We start from the raw sequence: 19871 nt of genomic DNA, 5'->3' as shown, positions 1-19871 counted from the left end.
AAGTTATATGGACACTGTTGGAGATGAATTTCATTTTGTTTCAAAAATGTCCGAAATATGATGTGAATCGAAATAGACGGACAACAAGTAAATATCGATCGCATTCGGCAACATTCAGTTCATGCAATTTATTTCGTGATGAGAAGAAGACATAATTTAAAGTAAAATCATTAAACTCCGGAAGGCTGTGTAACCTGCTCTCGTACCTTTAACAGAATGGGGTCGTATATAGATGGATAGACAAACAAATAGGTGATGGATAGACAGATAGACAGACAAGACAGCTAGATATATAGGTAGATAGACAGACTGGCAGGAACAGAGAGAGGGAGAGGAAGAGACAGAGACAGAGACAGAGAGAGAGAGACAGACAGAGAAAAGGACAGAGGAAAAGAGAGAAAGAGACAGAGACAGACAGACAGACAAAGAGAGAGAGATAAAGAAACGGAGAGATAGAGGGAGAGAGAGAGAGAGAGAGAGAGAGAGAGAGAGAGAGAGAGAGACAGAGACAGAGACAGAGACAGAGAGACAGAGAGAGAGAAGACAAGACACATTCTTATTTTCGAGGATAATAGATAAGCACTGGCGCGCTTTTTTTCATCCAGTCCCCGCCCTGAAACAGGGTCTACACTACACAATACTACATTACATATGTCATTGCAGAGAGAGAGAGAGAGAGAGAGAGAGAGACAGACAGACAGACAGACAGACAGACAGAGAGACAGAGATAGAGACAGAGAGAGACACAGAGAGAGAGAGACAGATGGAGAGAGAGACAGAGACAGAGACACAGAGAGAGAGATGGGGGTGGGGTGGGAGGGGGGTGGGTGGGTGGGGGGGGGGGGTGGACGTGGAGGGGGCTAGAAATTTTGAACGTAAAGTCACGTCACCGTGTACATGTGTTGATTCCAAGGTGGTGACGGTAGTGGTGGTGGTGGTGGTGGTGGTAGTGGTGGTGACGGACCCAATCGCCAGGCTAGCGTCCTTAGCGACGAGGTGTTCTTCCATCTCCTGCAGCAGTTCCCAAACCTGATGCTCCACGATTTCACGGGCACTGCCTCCACCGCCAGGTTGGTTGGTTGGTTTGTTGTGTGTTGTCGGTCTCTCTCGGGTGCCCGTTTCCTCCCTTCTCTGTCCCCCGGCCCTCGACACACCCTCTCACACGGGCGCTATCGGTAAGTAACCAACGCGGTCACTTCAGGTCTTAAATTTGTATATCCTATTGCAAAGCGCGCTGAGACCCATCTGAGATGGGGGCACTGCGCTATATAAGCATGCATTTCATTCTTCTTCTTCTTGTTATTATTATCATCATCATCATTATTATTACTAAATTCTCCTCCTCTTCTTCGTTCGTGGGCTGCAACACCCACGTTCACTCGTATGCATTCGTGTATGAGCGAGCTCACACATACACACGCACACATGTACGACACGTGTATGACTAATTTTTACCCCCCGCCATGTAGGCAGCTATACTCCGTTTTCGGGGGTATTATTGTATTGTTCTTTTCTATTCTATTCCAACTCCAGACTCCAGACGATGCTGACCACGTGTGAGCAGGTCAAGGAGAGGAGGAGCGGTTGGGAAGGCGCGAGGGACGACGACAACGACGACGACAAGGACGCCCAGCCGCCGGAACCCAACTACAACTTCGAGGTGCTCCTCTACTGGCATCTGGGCCTCACGGAGCGAGCGGAGGAGACCGCCAGACAGGAGCAGCGCGCGCGCCCCACTGACCTCATTGCGTGCACCAGCCTCGCTTTCATGCTGAGGCAGAGGGGCGACCTGGCCGGAGCGGAGCAGCGCCTGAGGGAGCTGAGGGAGCTGAGGGAGAACGACCCTGAGCGGTACTCTGGGCAGGAGCTGGAAAGTAAGTCAGTCAGCGCCGTAAGTCAGTAAGTAAGTCATGCAGACCCAACACTCAGCTTATATCACAGAATGACACAAGTCTACAGCTGGGCCAACAGCAAATTGAGAGCTGTGTCATCATCAATGGTTTCTCCATTGCTATAGGAAATAATAATAATAATAATAATAATAATGGATACTTATATAGCACACTATCCAGAAATCTGCTCTAAGTGCTTTACAAAAACGCTTTTGATAACATAAAACATTATATCTGTGTTACATACACACACCAAAATGTGACCACACACACACACACACACACACACACATGCACGCACGCACGCACACACACACACACACATACACACACACACACACACACACACACACACACACACACACACTGCAGACATACATTTTAACATACATGTGTATCTAACAGCTACCCTAACACATACGCACACATAGGCAGGCACAAACTAACATAAACACACGCACACATAATACACATTCATATACATGCATGTAATTATGTACACATACATATGTATACACACATAGTCAAGCGCACCTAACGAAAAGGAAGTGGACCTGCCACAATTGAACTTATTGCTGAGGGAAAAGGTGAGTTTTGAGACGAGATTTAAAAGATGCATCTTATTTGTTTGTTTGTTTTTTTTGTGTGAGGGACTATGACTCTCAAACTAGGGGGCAAAATTGCACTGGCTCTGAGTGCAACAGCCTTGGGGGGTAGCTGACCTTTGGGAACCATCCCAACGCCAATTGTCATAAAACCGTCTTGGCCGAGAGAGTGGGGATGTGACTTGGGCAAGTCACTCTCCACTATAATCAAATTCTAGCCCAAATAGTCGGGACAGCAGTTGCTCCTCCTCTGCTGTTCTGATGGTCGTAGTCGGACACGACTGACCATCATACATAAAAAGAAAGTAAACGCTAGATGCAGGGCAGCATTGAGCTGATTGATTGATATGTATATTTGAGGAAGGTGGGTGGTAGAATGGTTAGGATACTCATCTGCCCACGCAGTGTCCGCGACGGTCTGCGTTCGAATGTCGGCCTCGCCTCGCCTCGCCTCGCCTTTCCTTCCAAGTTTTTAACTGGGAAATAAAACTGAGCGTCTAGTCATTGGGATGAGGCGATAAGCCGAGGTCCTGTGTGCAACACGCTCTTGGCACACTGTTAGCCATGGTAACAAAAGTGTTGTCTTCTGACGAAACTTTTAAGAAAAAATCCACTCTGATAGGTACACAAATACATATGCATGCCCTCAAAGCTTGGCCAGCGCGTCGGGTGATGCCACGGTCAGGAAATCGCTTCACAGTTGTAGTGTAGCGTGTGTAGATTTGTCCGAACATAGTGACGCCTCTTTGATAAATTGAGATTGAAATTATGGATACTTATTCGTCACTTGCCCTCTATCAAAGATGAAGCTCCAAGCGCCTTATGAACACGGAGTCGTTTGCACAACAGGCTGCCAGCCTGGGCTGAGCCCACCAAGAGCTGCATTCAGACGCTCCTCTTTGCTTTTTGTGTCAGTCAGTCAGGCTTAAGTCGCGCGCCCGCGCGCGCGCGCGCACACACACACACACACACACACACTGGATTCTTTTAAGTAATTGAAATGCACGCTGCAGACGGAACCTCGGTTTATCGTCTCATCCGAATGACTAGCGTCCAGACCACCACTCAAGGTCTAGTGGATGGGCGTGCGTGCGTGCGTGCGTGCGTGCGTGTGTGTGTGTGTGTGTATGTGTGTGTGATTCTGGTTAGAGTGGGAATCGATCTTGCACGCTCAGATTCTCTCGCTTCCAAGGCGGACGCGTTACCACCAGGCTATCACACCACTCGAGTTGAACGACCTATCGGGAACAAAAAAATAGCAAGCCCCTAAGGTCAAGTTGTACAGGGATTGTACAGGGACTGGGTTCTAGATTGGTGAAGGTTGCGTTGTTCGACGGGGCCGAGTCCTGGATACAGTCCGGGTGGGAGGTGCGTCTGGCGTTCCGAGGGGTGGGGATGGGGGTAGGGTGGGGGGTCCGGGCCCTCGACTAGGACTGGCGATGTTTCTAGTCATGAAAACAGGAAGAGGAGAAGACAGATCGAGATGGCTTGCAGATATGTCCTGTCTGTCTGTCTCTCTCTGTTTCTTTCACACACACACACACACACACACACACACACACATTCACACGCGCACGTGCAGACAGACACGCACGCACATTCGTTCTAATTCACACTTCGTGAATACATGGTTCTGACACGAAGTTCCCGTGTCCATGTCTGACATCAAATAGCACCGCTTGTGCACCTGTAAATGTGTGTATGCGTGCATTCATTTGTGCGTTTGGTTATGTATGTATGTATATGTATGTATGTATGTATGTATGTATGTATGTATGTATGTGTACCTTCGTATTATGTATGTATGTGGTAACATGAGATTTTGTGCAGGCTTGCACGGACGCGTTTGTGTGTTTGTGCATGTGTGAGCTCGCTCATGCGCGCAATGTGTGTGTGTGCGTGCGTGCGCGCGCGCGCGTGTGTGTAATACATTATATGCGCACGTGTGTGTTCAAGGTCAACATCAAATGCTCTACATGTACCGGAAGTTTTTCCACGAAGTGCCCCCGACCAAGCTAATGGGTCAACTGGACGCTTTGCTGTCTAAAAGGCCTGAAGACTCGGGCATGAAAATAGGCGTCGCTTTGATACTTCGGCGGACCACAAACGTTTCCTACAGGGCTCGGTATCCCCGCTGGGACTACACTTCAGCTCTCCACAAAGCCATTGAGCTGTATGCAGAAGTGAAAGACGACACAGCAGCCTCGCCGAACAAAAGGGCAGTGGCAGCCGCGGAGTTGGGAGTTATCTTCGCCTTCAATTCAGACGATGACTTACGAAGCGTGGCGGACTCCCAGATGCAGAGACTGGGTCTGGACGCTGCTGGGTGTTTTGAGGAGGCGCTAACCATTTGTCCCACGTGCCCTGCAGCACTTCAGAGAGCCGGCAAGTTCTTCTCTTATTCAGACCTGGCCAGATCGAAAGAACTCTTAGAGAAAGCCGTGTCTATGAGGCCCGAAATGAAAGTTCACCACAATCTAGGTCATACTCTCAGGAAGATGGCTTACGCAGAAAAGGAAAAGTGGCACAAGACTGTGAGAAGCCAGTCTCCCTCACAGCGGCTCGGAAACCGAGCAGCATACTGCTGGACCCCAAGGACAACAAAGGCCTGGGACAGGAATCTGCCTCAACAAGAAAAGAAATACCCCCTGTCCAGAGGGGACAAGTACGTGGAGGACGCCATTCGTCACTTCAAAGCAGCCGTTGACCTTACCCATGGAGGAAACTTGATGGCTATTAACATGCTTGTCCAGCTGCACAGAGAGCTGGGCGAGTTTGAGGAAGCCCTCATGTACATGATGAGTATCCTGGATCGTTTTCCCGCTCCACACGCTCAGACTCAAACAATGATTGATCTTCGGCTTCTGTACAATGCAGTGATTTCAACGGAAAACGATCGAAAGAGGAAGAATGCCTTGTACGACCAAAAAAACAGTGTAGTGAAGATGGCCGTCAACAACCAGTGCCAGATTTTGAAGCACCAGACAGGCACTTTCGCAACACCCCTGAAAAACCTGCTTTCAGTTGCTGCACTGGCTGACTCAGCAGCCAGTGAAAAGTCCCCTTTGTTTGACTGCATGAAATACATCACCAGGGAGCCGCTTTTCAGAGACATGCGTTCGTTCACAGAGGCTCAGGTTTCAGACGCCTGCTTTGTAGAACGTGCAGTTGGCGAGTTGTTCTCCAAACGCCGCCACGAGGACGCTGTCCTGCTCATGAACCTTGTGACCGTGACTGAGCAAAGCCACATGATGAACGCATGGAAGGACGCCGACCTGTACGCCAAGTGCTGCGTGCTCGCTGGTTGCGACAGGCTGCGGGCGTGTCCAGTGAGCGGTGTGGAACGTAGCTTAGCCAAGCCTTTCTTCAGACAAGCCTTCCAAGACAGGTTCCCCTCTTCCAGTCGTCGCCACGGCAACAAAAGCAATCACACTGGCAACCGGGATTCCCCAGTGAAGACACCCGGAAAGAGCAGCACGCCAGGATCAGAAGCAAGCACCCCTGTGTCTGCCCAGGACAGTCGGGGAGGGGAGGAGCTGGAGGACGAAGCCGGCAGGGCATGGCAGGTGCAGGTGCTCCACGATCGCCGCCACACAGAATCCCAGGCCCACGCCGATGCCGCGACGCGCGTGCTACGAGACGTGTGCGGATTGACCGTGAGGACGGAGACCCCGCGTCCACGCAGCCAGGCAGTGAAGCAGGCCCACGTTCTGCTCTTCCTCGTCACGCAGACAGGTGAGCTGTCACCAGGTGACAAGTGACAGTGACAAATAACTACCTCAAGTGTGTGGTCACTCAAATGCTAAGTGACAAGGCAAGGCAAGACATTTATTTCGCGTGCTCCCTGGGAGCATAGAAACATTATACCTCGACGTCTTTAACACACACCATACAAACAAACAAAAAATGCCCCCCACCTCCCCTCCCCACGGCCCCGCCCCACCCTCCCCCCTCCCCCCCCAAAAAAGAGGCCCACACGAGCAATCAAGCAAACACACATTATCAATCGTTTTCCCATCACAACAGAAAAAAGAGAAAGAAAACAGAAATAATGATAATTTTGGACTCCCTATCAAAGTGCAAAATTTCTTTGAAAAGAATTGCAAATAGTTGAGACAAATGCATTAAGTTTTAACAATAGGCTAGACAACTAATTGCTCAGTTGCTAAGTAACTTTGAAAAAAAGTTCTTGCGTGTTTCAGTTTGAACATTGCAATGGTTGTGATCGGATCTTCTGAAAGCAGCTGGCGGTACACTTTGAATGCGATTTTTCATCTGGAGAAGAATAAGCGTGGACGCAGCTAGAAAGATGTTTTGTTAGATTAATGGTACAAAAAAGAGAAAATGAACATTTCTGTGATGTTTTGTTAGATTAATGGTACAAAAAAGAGAAAATGAACATTTCTGTGATGTTTTGTTAGTTTAATGGTAAAACAAAGAGAAAATGAACATTTCTGTGATGTTTTGTTAGATTAATGGTAAAACAAAGAGAAAATGAACATTTCTGTGATGTTTTGTTAGATTAATGGTAAAACAAAGAGAAAATGAACATTTCTGTGATGTTTTGTTAGATTAATGGTAAAACAAAGAGAAAATGAACATTTCTGTGATGTTTTGTTAGATTAATGGTACAAAAAAGAGAAAATGAACATTTCTGTGATGTTTTGTTAGTTTAATGGTAAAACAAAGAGAAAATGAACATTTCTGTGATGTTTTGTTAGATTAATGGTAAAACAAAGAGAAAATGAACATTTCTGTCATGTTTTGTTAGATTAATGGTAAAACAAAGAGAAAATGAACATTTCTGTCATGTTTTGTTAGATTAATGGTAAAACAAAGAGAAAATGAACATTTCTGTGATGTTTTGTTAGATTAATGGTACAAAAAAGAGAAAATGAACATTTCTGTGATGTTTTGTTAGTTTAATGGTAAAAAAAGAGAAAATAAACATTTCTGTGATGTTTTGTTAGTTTAATGGTAAAACAAAGAGAAAATGAACATTTCTGTGATGTTTTGTTAGTTTAATGGTAAAAAAAAGAGAAAATGAACATTTCTGTGATGTTTTGTTAGATTAATGGTAAAACAAAGAGAAAATGAACATTTCTGTGATGTTTTGTTAGTTTAATGGTACAAAAAAGAGAAAATGAACATTTCTGTGATGTTTTGTTAGATTAATGGTAAAACAAAGAGAAAATGAACATTTCTGTGATGTTTTGTTAGTTTAATGGTAAAAAAAAGAGAAAATGAACATTTCTGTCATGTTTTGTTAGATTAATGGTAAAACAAAGAGAAAATGAACATTTCTGTGATGTTTTGTTAGATTAATGGTAAAAAAAAGGAGAAAATGAACATTTCTGTGATGTTTTGTTAGATTAATGGTAAAACAAAGAGAAAATGAACATTTCTGTGATGTTTTGTTAGATTAATGGTAAAACAAAGAGAAAATGAACATTTCTGTCATGTTTTGTTAGATTAATGGTAAAAAAAAGAAGAGAAAATGAACATTTCTGTTTGCTTTGATATCACTGGGAACCCAAATTTTGCGAGGATATGCGTGTTCATTTTCGTGTGAAATCACATAATTCAGAATTATCCTTGTGTCGTTCTAGTTTAATACCCATGTTTTAATCAGTTTGATGTCCATTACCAAAGCATTTGCCTCTCCAAAACCAAAACCATAATAACAGTGTATACATCATACGATATGAAAAAACAATATCGAAAAGGGTAAGAGAAAAAAACAACACAAGGACTGGTTTCGTGGTGAGCTAGATTGTAAGCAGATCTCTGTGATGATGAAATTTGCAATTATCTATATTGTACAACAAAAAAATGATACTCCGAACATATAACATACTATGAAACGATACGATACAATATGATACAATACAAAGTGATAGCACACCTTTTACACTACACCGTTCTGTTCGCTATAATACACTACACTTGCACCATACCACACCACACCACACCACACCACACCACACTTCTCCATGCTGTTATAACTGATGCTGCCCAACGACCTTTGTCCAGACATCACTCCAGAGTATGCTGAACTGATAGAAAAAGCCACCAGCGACTCCTCCTCCACCACAACCACCACCACCACCACCAGACCCACGGCCCATAACAACTCCGCTGCTGACGCCCCCAGACCTGCCGCCTCTGCCCCCACCTCGGCGTCCGAGCGCCCACCACATGACCCGCCACGTGACCGTGTGGTGGCGCTCCGACTCAATGGCTGCCCGCTGCCTTCCGGTCTGCGAGGTCGTCGCTCCTTCGGCTGCAGTCCCATGTCGCTGCGGCTTGCCGGGGAGGAGCCTGGATCGGTGGATGGCAGCGAGGCCGTCTGCGACTTGTTCTGCTCCGTCTTAGGGGTGCAGATGTAAAGGAACCCCTCGATCGAAACTGGACTCTTTTTTTTTTTTTTTTTTTTGATAATTGTTTGTTTGCTTGCTTTGGGATGTTTTCGAGGCGGAAAGGGTGGTGATGCTGGGGATGTGGCAGGTATGGATGGGGAGAAGGGGACGGGGGGAGGGGGGGTTGTGGTGTTGGTGGTAGAAGACATTGAACAACATGTTAACATGGTTGTGTTCATTATTCTCCATTTGCTGGCTGATGTCGTTTCCCCTCTCTCTCTCTTCCTGTCTGTCTGTGTGTCTCTACACCTCCTCCACCCCCCAGGGGAGAAGGAAGAGAGGACGGCCCAAGAACGGCTTGAGGCGGGACACTGAAGCAGAGCTAAAGAGGCGGAGGGATGCAGAAAGGACAGCCCAGAGTCCAGTTCGGTGGAGAAACGTCGTTGATGGCCTATGCTCCACAGGGAGTGAAGGGCCTAAGTAAATGACACAATACTACACACATGTATAAACACTAAGTCAGTTTAAAACCCTGATATATCGTCACATGCTCCTCTCCAACACCCACACAAAACTGTTAGAAAACTTTGAAATATCACGTAATCACACATTAAAGAGGACGCGAAGTGAAATAGCAGCAGACCCTAAAAACCCGACAAACGGGTAAATTGATACAAAACAATGCGTTTAACTGAACACATATGCGCATTAAAGCAGTTCTATTGGTTCAAGCTATCAGCTTCATGCAAAACAGGGCGCCGCCATATTGTTCCTAGCTCTCCTTAACCGAAACAGATAGAGGTTCATCGTGACGTCATATCGACTACACACAAAGCCAACGTCCAGGATGGGTCGGTTTAGAACAACTGTGGGAAACGACAGATGCTCTGTGATTCAAACTGCAGGCCCATCACATCACATTCAGCGTTTTCAGAAGCTGTCAGATCATTGTCACTGCAGTATGTGCTTTCTTCAGTCACGACGGAGCTGGCGAACACGCAGTTTCTACCTCGGCACTCATACCTTTGATCTGTCAGGGCTGGTAGGTTTCAGCAGCTTGTTTTAACTCTCTCCATACGAACGGCGAAAGAGACGACGTTAACAGCGTTTCACCCCAATTACCATCATCAAAATATTGCAAGCGGAAGGCTCTTATACTGAAGAGGTGAATGTTGACAAACAATACCACAATTCTGACGACGGAAGCTAAAGGTTGGGTCATTCAGACACCCACTGGACATCCGAGGGGTCTGTGTAGAGGAGAAGAGAGGACTGGCCGTACTGAGTGAGTTAACTCTTCTTCCCGTAAACTCGGGTTCAGAATCATATGGAACGAAACCGAATTCCATTCCAACACAGACCTTGCAAGAATACTTTTTTTTTCTTCATTTTGGAAAGTATTATTCTAACGATTTCGTTTCGATCTGCTTTGCAAGTCAGCCAAAAGTGAAAGTGAGTCTCCGAACATGTCACGTCACAACTTTTTCAAAATGGCGGCCTCCATGACTATTCGAAGCATCACATTTGAATATATATGTATATATATATATTTAAAAAAAAAATTATATATTTTTTAAAAGATAACATGTATTTGTTTAAAAAAGCATTGGACTACCAGAAATCTGTTTACATAAATCATCAAGCCATACCACTTCGTGTCACTTAAAAAACAAACAAACATACAAACTGTTTGAAATTAAAAAAACAAAACAAAAAAACCAAAACAAAACAAACAAACAAACAAAAAAAAACCAACAAAACAAACAAACAAAAAAACAAAAACAAAAAAAAACCCTGCTCTATGCAGCCCTAAGAACACTACATAATTTGACATGTACTTTTTGATTCTTAGTTCAGATCATCTTGGTCTTCACCTGCTGCATGTTCCTCTGATTGTTCACACGCTGTGTAGAATTCACATTCGACTTTTACCTGTTGTTCAGAGAAAAAGCGCCAGCCAAATATCGTTATTGCTTTGCTAACACATAATGCATCTGCCTCTCTCTCTCTACTTCTGTCTGTTTCCCTCCCTCTCTCTCTCTCCCCCTCCATCTCTCTCTCTCTCTTCCTCTCACGAATATTCGTGTCTCTGATGTCAGTCTGTCTGTCTGCCTCTCCCACGAACCTTCGTAAGAATTCAACAGACTCTTCTCCCACAACCGCACACCTTACCTCGCGCGCACACCCCTATCCATGCACGCAAGCACGCACGTACAAACACTTGCACACATACGCGTGCGCACTCCCTCTCAAACACACACATACGCGCGCGCGGACACACACACACACACACACACACACACGCGCGCGCACCACTGACACAAACCTCTTTCTCTGTCTGTCTGTCTCTTATTTTCGGGAATGAAAGGATCCAGTTTATTCCACACACTTTCATTTGAGTTGGCTCCGAATTATCCAATAGCCAGGATTTATTTACCGCTCATATGCACCAGTCGGAAGAAATGACGCAATGAAGCATAATCATATTCCTCGTCGTCGAGACTGACGACCATCATCATCACCATGACCTCATAATCGTTATCGTTGTGGCCACAATCATTGTGTTTTCTGCTTTCTTATTTTTTCATTATTTTAATTTGCTAAGGTCTTGTAGTCATGTAATGATGATATTGTTACACTGTGCGCGTTTTTTCATCTTTTGCATTAATAAAATGCTTGTGGACACAAAGGCTTGGTTTTGCGTGTGAGTTTTCTTTTCTTTTGCAATCTCCTTTCCCTTCCTGTCTCCACCCCCTCCACCCCTCGTCTTTGATAAGTACAGGACAGAGGAAACACAACATTGACATTCCTGTAGGCTCTTGGGGTGGGGGGGAGTGGGGAGTGGAGGGGGGGGGTTCAAGGGTCGGGGGGTCCGGGTTGGGGTTGATAGACGGTGATTTGGATCTGTTTGCTCAACTCATCACTGTCACACTGACTGCTGCACAAGTCGTCTTCCTCCCTTCACAACTCATCACTGTCACACTGACTGCTGCACCCGTCTTGACAGTGGCGGGCAGACCTAGTGGTGGACATGAACACATACATGAAAGAGTCATGTTCGTGATAGATAAGTGTGTGTGTGTGTGTGTGTGTGTGTGTGTGTGTGTGTGTGTGTGTGTGTGGTGGATCATGTGCTGTAATCGCCCACACCAGTGCATGCAAAAGTGTGCGTCTCAGTTACTGTTGAATGCAGTGGTAAACAATGACATTCACGCGGAATGGTCTGTAGTTTGGGAGGGAGAATAACAAAGAGAGAGAGAGAGAGAGTACGAGACAGAATGAGATAGGCAGGGTTGGGCTAGGGAGGGTGAGAGGAAGACAGACAATTAGAGACACTGTGATATAGAGAGAGGGATTCACAGAGCGAACGTATACATTTGATTTTTATTCACCAAATGTTGAGTGGGAAAGTGTCATTCATGTACTCCAAGAAAGACCCGCAAAAGGCCGAACTAATATTTGGACTACTTGGCTCCTACTCTGTTTTCGTATTTCTGGACCACCCACCCACCCACATCTCTCTCTCTCTCTCTCTCTCTCTCTATATATATATATATATATACGTACACTTGTCCTAACGTTCGGCTTTTATCACATATTGACATTAGCTTACAGTTGGGCCAACGGCAAAGTGAAATTTGTATGATCAATGGTTTCTCCACTGAAATAGGAAGTCATTTGCAGCTTAGTCTTTTGTGAAGGACAGTGACTTTGAAATCAGGAGGCAAGATTGCACTGGCTCAAAGCACCATTTCAGTAGCATTACACAATAATATGATAATAATAATAATGGCATTTATATAGCACTAAATCTTGTGCAGAGACAAATCAAAGCGCTTTCGCACCAGTCATTCACACGCATGCATAACTCTAAAACTGTAGAAACTAAGGACAAGGAAGGGGCAGGGAAGGGAGGCTATTTTGGGAAGAGGTGGGTTTTAAGGCCAGACTTGAAAGAGCTGAGTGTGGAGACTTGACGAAGCGAAAGAGGAAGTTCATTCCAATTGCAAGGTCCAGAGACAGAGAAAGAACGGCTGCCAACAGTCGAGTGTTTGAATCTGGGTATGCGTAAACAGAGTGGATCCGAAGCTGATCGTAGTGAGCGAGATGGAGTGTAGTGGTGAAGGCAGCCATAGAAATAAAAAGGGGCAGATTTGTGAATACATTTATAACATAGAGTGCTGATCTTGTACTTTATTCTGTGTGAGACGGGGAGCCAGATTTTTTCTTTCTGAGGACGAGTCGGGCGGCAGAGTTTTGTATGCGCTGAAGGGACTGAATGGATAAAGCAGGCAAACCAGACAATAGAGAGTTACAGTAGTCAAGGCGAGAGAGAATGAGAGAAACGACAAGTGTAGATGTTGCGTTGGTGCACACATATTTCCGAATGGAACTGATGCGCCGCAATTGACAGTAGCAGGACTGACATGTCTGACTGATCAATTTTTGCATGGACAGTATGTTGTCAAGGACAACGCCAAGGTTCCTGACTGAACTGGAAAGAGAGATGGATGTACTGCCAAGTTTGATTGTGTCAGCTGTGATGGAAGAGAGTTTTTGTTTAGTTCCCATGATCATTGCTTTCAGGTTTGTCCGCGTTCAATTGTAACGTATTTAGATTAATCCAGTTTTGAATGTCCAGGACTCAGTTGGATGTTACTTGCAAGAGCGAAGAGCGGCGACAATTTTTCAGGGGTATCACTCTTCTGGAGTTGAGTGTGTTCAGCATAAGAATGATGACTGACATTATGGCGGTTGATAATTTCAGCGAGAGGAGCAGTGTACAGTGTGAAGAGCACTGGGCCTAAAACAGATCCCCTGAGGGACTCCATGTTCAGACTGGAAATTATCAACAATGACAGACTGGAATCGATCAGTGAGATAAGATTTGAACCAGTTTAGAACAGTGCCGTTGGTACCAAATGTAAAATGAAGTCGGGAAAGGACTGAATGGTCCATCATGTCAAAGGCGGCTGACAAGTCGAGAAGAGTGAGAAGGGAGATCTGTCCTGAGTCGGACGCTAGCAGTAGATTATTCAGGATGTGGAGGGGAGTGGTTTCGGTGCTGTGGTCAGCACGATAGGCAGACTGAAATGGGTGGATGAGATTGCTGAGACAAAGGTGGTTGTTGAACTGCTTCAGGACAGCTTTTTCAGGAGTTTGGACAGGAATGGAAGATTAGAAGCTGGTCGATTTAAAAAAAAATGTTTGCGTCAAGGTTGAATTTCTTCTGAAGAGTCAGGACGATTGCAGTTTTGAAAGTGGATGGAAACGTTCCAGTGAGAAGGAATGAGTTGACAATATTGGTGATTGTGGGGCGAAGCTGTGAGACACACTGGGAAAAGACAGAGGCTGGTATAGGATCGAGCTCACTGGATTTTATTGTCATTTCTTTTAGGATTTCATGAACTTCTGTTTCAGTCAATGAATTAAAGGAATGGAGAGGAGTGCCGTTGAATTGAGGATCAGGATGAGCAGGTTGGAAAGGCATTTGGTCTAATCGTACGATTATTTTGGACTTTGTCGAAAACGAAAGAGGAGAAGACATTGGGGAGTTCAGAAAAAGTGTAGGCAGAAGGAACAGGAGTCTTTTTTGCAGTACCGAGAAGATTTGACATGATAGAGTAAAGAGCTTTGGTGGAGGTGGCATCGAGAACTTGAGAAGAAAAGAAGTTTGTCTTCGCTGATGCGATCATATGTTTGACTTTATTTCTTTGTTTTTGGAAAATTTGATTTTGGACTTTCAGTTTTGTTGATCGCCATCGCCGTTCCAATTGGCGACGTTTGCGTTTTGCAAGTCGAATGTCTTGTGTGTACCATGGGGCGGAAGGTCTATCAGGGAGCATGCAGGTAGTGGGGGGTGCATGTTCATCCAGCAGTTCAGAGAGGACAGTGTTGTAATGTGCAGAGACGTCAGTACGGGAAGAAATTTTGGGAAGGCGTTCAGCAGCTTGAGAAGAAAAAGTGTTAATGTTGATGGATTTCAGGTTGCGACGAGTCACGGATTTTTTGGTTCTGGTAGGTTTTGAAATATTAAGCAAGAATACTACAGCAGAATGGTCGGAAGAAAGTTCGTCAGTTACAGTCACTGACGCAATCATGGCATCAGAGTCACGTGAGATGAGCCAGTTCCCCCCCCCCCCCCCACGCTCCCCTCCACACACACGCCGCTTATTCCGAATCCACAAACACACCAGCCCCTGCCTCCAACCCAGGCACCAACCAAAATTAAACTCACCTGCCATTAACCCCGTCATTGCCACTGACAAATACATTCGCTAATGAAGGCCTGCCATTAACCCCATCACAGTCACTAACAAATACATTCGTCAGTGAAGACCTGTCGTTAACCCCGTCACTGTTGCTGACTAATACATTCGTCAATGAAGGCCCGCCATTAACCCCGTCACAGCTACTGACAAATACATTCGCCAGTGAAGACTTGTCATTAACCCTGTCACAGCTACTGACAAATACATTCATCAATGAAGGCCTGCAGTTAACCCCGTCACAGCTACTGACAAATACATTCGTCAGTGAAGGCCTGCAGTTAACCCCGTCACAGCTACTGACAAATATATTCGTCAGTGAAGGCCTGCCATTAACCCCGTCACAGCTACTGACAAATACATTCGCCAGTGAAGGCCTGCTATTAATCCTGTCATTAATACTGACAAATATATTCGCCAATGAAGGCATGTCATTCATCAGTCACACTTCATACCCATGCCACACTGATTTCGTTTCACCAAAGCTCAGCAGTGGAGGGGTTAAACGTCACAGCAAAATCAGTCTGTACAAAAGAAGGATTTCCTTGAATCTACCATCATCTCACCACAACCGTAGGCTTACCATTCTTCTGCCTTCGAGTCTCGTCGATCATTTCTCCACTACCCTAGTGAAATAAAAATTCGTTTCGTTTCGTTTCTCAAGTGACATTCATATCCTTCTAGGAGACGACAAAACAAGGACCTATGCACACCAAAACGTCAGTGAAATTACGTTTTACAGTCAACAAGCAATGCACGAATACAAACCACGCACACCACATTATAGAAGTAAGAAAACTCTGTTTCGCGAAGGGCATTGAAGATGTATGAGTGTAACATACATCTACACACACACACACACACACACACACACACACACACACGCTCATTGAAGAGACTGGCCCAACACACGCACACACATATATGTATATATATATATATATATATATATATATATATGTGTGTGTGTGTGTGTGTGTGTGTGCGCGCGCACGCACGCACGTATGAGTCCGTGCATGTAATGCGTGGAGAGACGAGGAGGCTGGGAAAATGACGCCATATCAATCTCAGCCACAAGCAGCTCCTCCCTACCCCCGATGTTTCACGAATGAATGCCCTTTAATGAAATCCCCACATTCGGAGTAAATGCCCCTCACTAACAGGGGCTCGGCAGGGGGAGCTGTCGCGTTGGAAGAACTTTCTGAAACTTTCATGAATCATTGGTCTCATCCCGAGACCTTCTTGGCAAAATCTTAAAAAAAAAACAAGAAAGGTAGGAGGAATGGACTGGGAACTGACTTGAGCAAAGAAAGGGATCCTAAGTGAAAAAGAAGGAAACAGAACGTCTCCAAGAGACTGGCTGTCACCAGTTTTCTGACCAAGACATGCATCATGATCGAACTCTTGAATCTTCTTCATCAGCTGGTCTATCGGGGGAGAAAAAAAAGGGAAGTTAACGAACTTAGGCAGTAACAGATCCAATGGACTTGCTAAAACGATCCTCCAATGAACTGTTGAGGGAGGGAGATGGAGGGGAAGACAGAAAAAAAGAAACAACTCACCAACTATAGACTGACAAATTCGCAGAATGGACAGGATAACCGTTTGCAGAGCCCCCCCCCCCCCCCATCCACCCCCACCACCACCACTTCTCCCCCCGGCTTTGACGCACATCCAACAGACCTCTAAGGAATCTGGCGAACTTTTTTTTTTTCTGTACCATGCCCCAGTGACTCTTCACAGATGGTTTCAGTTTCAATTTCTTGAGGAGGCGTCACAGCGTTTGGGCAAATCCATATATGTAACACCACATCTGCTAGGCAGATGCTTGACCAGCAGCATAACCCACCGCTCTTAGTCAGACCTGGAGTGCATGGATATATTATTTGTGTACCTATCAGAGTGGATTCGTTCGACAGAATTTGGCCAGAGGACAACATTTTTGTTGCCATGGGTTCTTTTTCAGTGCGTGCTACACACGGGACCTCGGTTTATCGTCTGGTCTGAATGACTAGACGCTCAGTTTCATTTTCCGGTCAAACTTTGGGAGAAAGGGCGAGACCGGGTAACGAGCCAAGACCCTCACGGACACTGTATTGGTAGTCAATGGTTTTAACCATTCTGCCACCTTCATCCGTAACAGAATTAAGGAAGAAGAAGAAGAAGTCACAGAATGCTGTGATGACGTGGGAACTATTGCAGGAAACTGGATTACATGAGATGGACGCAGACTTTGGCAGAGACGGGAACGGCTTTGGCGACGTGATCTACAGACACGTCCGTCCCACACACTGGAGCCACTGGTCCTGACGGCAGTGGATGAAAGAGGGAGGGGACAAAAGCTACGGTCTGTGAGGTCCTGTCTTGATGTCTCTAGATGGTAGAGAGGAAAATACAACAAAAAACTGTCATAGGTGGAAATGCGTGTGAATGACTGTTGCGAAAGCGCTTTGGTTTGTTTCTGCTCAAGATTGAGCGCGATATGAATACCATTATTATTATTATTATTATTATTAATCAGGTCAGGTCATTAGATCTGCTACTGGTAACCTGTAATCCAGTACAACCTGTTCAGGGTCGGGTTGCCGACGACTAAACCGGCACTTCCACCGCTCCCTTCTGGGACTGGTGAGGCGGGTGGCTAGACACCCTTATGGAGATCCATAAAAGGGCGTCGGCTCAGGAGAGCCACCGACGGCCATCTAGCTCCACTGTGCTGTGTACATGCCACACGCAGTTGGCCCCCGGGGTGTGTCTACCCATGTATGCGAAGTCTGGATCCGGCAGAATCTGCGGAAGAAACCTACCGGTTCAACGGAGAGGAAGGCGGTTACAGCAACGCACTGTGGAGTGCAGAGAGCAAGATGAGACACCGAAAGGATATCTTGGTCATCCACTGCATCCGTGCTCATCCTCCAGTCGTCTCGACTTAGTCTTGCCACTGGAAATTGGTGGACCCGGACGAGAGAGTGAGGTCGACGTTGCGCAACTCCTCTTCACTTTAAACAAACTCATCGCGCAAGTCATCAGTCATCCAAAATGACCTTTCATCCTTCATCATTTCATCACCCCCAAGTCCTGTGGCGACAGGCGAGCGACGAAACGACAGGTGTGGGTACACTGGCAGTCGCAGCCGCAGACCTGCACGCAGGCGGCTCAGGCCATAGGGTCGTTCTTCGTCGACAGGAGCAGCGATGGAGCTCGGCAGCCGTCTGAGCGTCTGAGCAGCCCTCTTTAGGAATGCACTGCTCACCTCCCTGGCATGAGGAAGGGGCTAGAAAAGGTGCCCTAAAAATTGCCTGCTCCATATCACCCTGGCCAGCATACCGCGGCTGGCGGGGACCCTACATCAGCGGTCGAAACAAAGAGAAAGAAAAGAAAAAAACAAGGATCGTTCCTCTCACCATTGGTGCTTGGAACATAAGGACTCTCCTGGACAGAGATAACGCAGACAGACCCCAAAGGAGAACAGCACTAGTTGCATCCGAACTCGCCAGATACAACATCGACATCGCAGCCTTGAGTGAGACTCGGCTTGCAGGCGAAGGCGAGCTCTGTGAACGGGGATCTGGTTACACCTTCTTCTGGAGTGGACGAGGAAGCAAAGAGCGACGTGAGGCTGGCGTTGGTTTTGCAGTAAAAACAGCACTTGTCAGCAAGCTAGCTGGAATCCCAAAGGGAGTCAACGATAGGCTTATGACCATGAAACTCCCACTGGCATCTGGCCAGAAGCACCTCACCATTGTCAGTGCCTACGCCCCAACCATGACCAACCCGGATGAAGTGAAGGCGAAGTTCTACGAGGACCTTCACTCTGTCATTGCTGCCATCCCTAAAGCAGACAAGCTCATCATTCTTGGGGACTTCAATGCTAGAGTTGGCTCTGACTACATCTCCTGGGATGGAGTGATTGGAAAGCACGGTGTGGGCCACTGCAACCCAAATGGATTGCTTTTGCTTCAGACCTGTGCAGAGCACGAACTGCTGATAACCAACACAGTTTTCTGCCTCCCTACCCGTAACAGGACGTCATGGATGCACCCTCGCTCAAAGCATTGGCATCTCATCGATTATGTCATCGTCAGGAAAAGGGATAGGCAAGACGTACGTGTAACAAAGACCATGTGCGGCGCCGAGTGTTGGACAGACCATCGCCTTGTAGTCTCGAAGCTGAATATTCGAATCCAACCCAAGAGACGCCCCCAAGGCCAGAAGGCTCCAAAACGGCTCAACATCGCTAAGCTGAAAAGCAACACCATCAAACAGTCCTTTGTGGAGCTGCTGGAAGATCGTCTGGAATCCGCCTCTCTGGACAACCAGAATGTGGAGTCTGACTGGAGGACCCTGCGTGAGCTGATCTATAGTACAGCTTCAGAGACCCTTGGACCCATGACCAGAAAGCACAAAGACTGGTTTGATGAAAACTGTGATGAAATCAAGCAGCTTCTGGATGAGAAACGCCGTCTGCATCAAGCCCACCTGAGCAACCCAAAGTCCACATCAAAAAAGGATGCATACAATGCCATCCGCAGGACTGTACAGCAAAAGTTACGCCAGATGCAGGATAAGTGGCTGAGTGACAAAGCTGATGAGATCCAGGGATATGCTGACAGGCACGATATGAAGAGGTTCTATGATGCCTTAAAAGAAGTCTACGGCCCCACATCCTCAGGATCATCCCCCCTCCTCAGTGCAGATGGGAATACCTTGATCACCGAGAAGGAGAACATTCTCGAACGGTGGGCT

The 19871-nt window shown here is 46.3% G+C and overlaps 1 protein-coding gene across 1 annotated transcript in view; it reads left to right on the top strand.

Annotated features, from left to right (window-relative positions):
- LOC143281331 (uncharacterized) overlaps positions 1-8987 on the top strand; it is an 11122-nt gene extending 2135 nt beyond the window's left edge. The window contains exons 2-5 of the mRNA XM_076586527.1: positions 914-1070; positions 1534-1874; positions 4454-6232; positions 8531-8987. Coding sequence (XP_076442642.1) covers positions 914-1070; positions 1534-1874; positions 4454-6232; positions 8531-8886 — 2633 coding nt within the window. The 3' untranslated portion in view covers positions 8887-8987. The remainder of the gene's footprint in view (positions 1-913; positions 1071-1533; positions 1875-4453; positions 6233-8530) is intronic.
- The last annotated feature ends 10884 nt before the right edge of the window (positions 8988-19871 follow it).

The sequence above is a fragment of the Babylonia areolata genome, chromosome 4 (genome assembly GCF_041734735.1).
Source record: "Babylonia areolata isolate BAREFJ2019XMU chromosome 4, ASM4173473v1, whole genome shotgun sequence".
Classification (NCBI taxonomy): domain Eukaryota; kingdom Metazoa; phylum Mollusca; class Gastropoda; order Neogastropoda; family Buccinidae; genus Babylonia; species Babylonia areolata.
Note: the sequence above shows the minus strand (reverse complement) of the source record. Positions and strands in the feature narration are given on the sequence as shown.